This window comes from Monoraphidium neglectum (genome assembly GCF_000611645.1).
Source record: "Monoraphidium neglectum strain SAG 48.87 unplaced genomic scaffold scaffold00908, whole genome shotgun sequence".
In the NCBI taxonomy this organism is placed as follows: domain Eukaryota; kingdom Viridiplantae; phylum Chlorophyta; class Chlorophyceae; order Sphaeropleales; family Selenastraceae; genus Monoraphidium; species Monoraphidium neglectum.
Genome location: NW_014012720.1, coordinates 11,965 through 14,056, shown reverse-complemented (window position 1 = coordinate 14,056; position 2,092 = coordinate 11,965). Strand labels below are relative to the sequence as shown.

At 62.8% G+C, this 2,092-nt stretch overlaps 2 protein-coding genes across 2 annotated transcripts in view; both read right to left on the bottom strand.

Moving 5' to 3' along the window:
* The window catches only part of MNEG_5878 (hypothetical protein), a gene marked incomplete at both ends in the record, with an annotated part of 2,035 nt that extends 1,826 nt beyond the window's left edge, over window positions 1–209 (bottom strand). Inside the window, one exon of the mRNA XM_014045647.1 lies at window positions 181–209. Within this exon, the coding sequence (XP_013901101.1) occupies window positions 181–209 (29 nt within the window). The remainder of the gene's footprint in view (window positions 1–180) is intronic.
* A 1,111-nt stretch (window positions 210–1,320) lies between these two features.
* The window catches only part of MNEG_5877 (Replication factor C subunit 5), a gene marked incomplete at both ends in the record, with an annotated part of 3,010 nt that continues 2,238 nt past the window's right edge, over window positions 1,321–2,092 (bottom strand). Inside the window, 2 exons of the mRNA XM_014045646.1 lie at window positions 1,321–1,495; window positions 1,833–1,896. Coding sequence (XP_013901100.1) covers window positions 1,321–1,495; window positions 1,833–1,896 — 239 coding nt within the window. The remainder of the gene's footprint in view (window positions 1,496–1,832; window positions 1,897–2,092) is intronic.

Genomic DNA, 2,092 nt, shown 5'->3' with positions numbered 1-2,092 from the left:
TGTGCGCGCGTGCCCGGGCGGCTGCAAAGAGAGTGCACTGTGCAATACACACAGCATCAGCACTGGTCGGCTGGGCGTTGCAAAAGAAAAGCCCATGCAGATGCAGCCGAGGAATAGTGGGATTCAAACGGACGCACGTTCAAGACAGGTTTGGGGGAAACCGCGGCTTCTGCCACTCACGGCAGCTGGCAGCCTGCGATGGCCACCATCTCGCGCAGCTTGCGCCGCAGCCCTTCCGAAGTGAGCTCGCAGCGCGACCCCACCAGCAGCTGCATGACCCGTGATGGGCACCACCCCAGCGGAACGGGCGGTGGGCGGCCCGCGCTTGGGCAGGCCGCAGCCTGCGGCGACGCGCAGGCCGCGTGGTCGCTGCTGCCAAGGGAGGCCGCGTCGGCCTCTGACGCTGCGGAATCGTCCTCCTCATCCTCATCAATGGTGAAACCCAGTGCGTTTTGCGTCACGAAGCGCAGTGCATCAGTGTGCGCGCACACGCAGCGCACTGCATACTCCCTCGACGACAGCTGCGTGTGTTTCGCAGCAAGCACCTCGACAGCGGCGGCGCGCTCGTCGATGACCTTCTGCAGCTGGCTCACAAGCAAAGCGTGCCTTTCAGCCCTTCTGACTGTTGTTTTTGCCATTTATTGTCCCTGTAGTCGGGTCTTCCCAGTCGTGCCCTCCTGATGTACTCGTAACCCGCTGCTGCCGCGGCCTGCCTGATGCAAGGTGCGCCAAGACAGCCACCTTGAATAATCAGAGACCTTGATATCAGTTCGATTGCAGCTGGATGTCACGTTGCAACCCTTTCCCTGGACAGATCTACGTTCCACGGCCGATGAATCACTTTTGCTGGGCGTCACAATACGGTAGTGCCACCACTGGGCGATATGTTCGGCAACCCTTGCGAACAACGACAGATAGGCCTTGTTTGGCAGGCTGGCAGGCCAAACACCCAAATCGGGAGTGACAACTGTGAAGTCGCAGTCCTGTGCTTAGTCAACCCCATGGGCGCAGTCAACGCGTTCCACACCAGCTCTCGCGCTGTACACAATGTGTTAGCTGATGAGCACCAGTGCTATATTACTATGAGACCAGGTTGGTGGATAGGTGACTGATGCATGTACAGGCAGCGACGGCACCTTGTGCGCCAGCCTCAGGCTGCCATTGCCATTCCGTTTGCAGGCATCAGCAACGATGCTCATCTCATGACAGCTGCAAGGCTTCACAACCAGCCCCTTCCCCTCCAACACAGCCACATGTACACACCGGCAGCTTGGCCCCGGCGGGCGCCGCCCGCCCGCCCAAGGAGTCTAGGCACCCAGGTTACTCTGCTGCGGCGACGATCTCGTCCCTCGCAAGGGAGAAGGCCGCCACCAGGCTGCCCAGCTGCAGCCTCTCACTGGTGCCGTACGCCAGGCGGTACTCGATGTCTGCCAGCTTCTCGCACAGCGCGACGCGCACGTGCGGCGGGCCCAGCGCTTGGATGTTGAACAGCCACCTTCGGGCGGTTGGCGGGTGCGTTCGGCGCGTGGTGCAAGTGAGAGCGTGCTCGTGTTTTGTGGGGAGCGGCACCAGAGGGCGGGGTGGCTCGGGTGAGTGCATGGTAACAATCAGCAAACAAGTGCAATCAGGGCGGCAGCCTGTGGAGCTCCGCAGCTGTGCAAGAGGGGCTCCCAGCAACGCTTTCCAAGAGGATCCATGCGGAGGCCGCCAGGCTAACGGCCGCACGCGTACAGGGGCACGGCGCGATTACAGGGTGTGAGCCAAGCGGTTTCGGGCCGCCGCGGCTGTGGAGCCCCCCTCCGCCATGCCCCCCCCCTGCCGCAAGGTCTCACGGGTGCAGCTCCCGCACGATGTCCACGAGAGCGATGCCCTTGTCCACCTGCAGCTGCAGGATGCCTGTGCACAGCAGAAGGGACGGGCGGGTGCCGCAGGTCAGCAACGCGGCAATCGCCGCAGCATGCGCCCTGCCGGCAGAGTGTTTGCGCACCGTCACAAGCCGCCGGCCCCAAAAGCTCCCGCCCACCCCCTGCCTTGCCCTCCTGGTCCAATCACCATCCCACACTTCCTTCCCGCACCCTGTCCTGTATGCAAG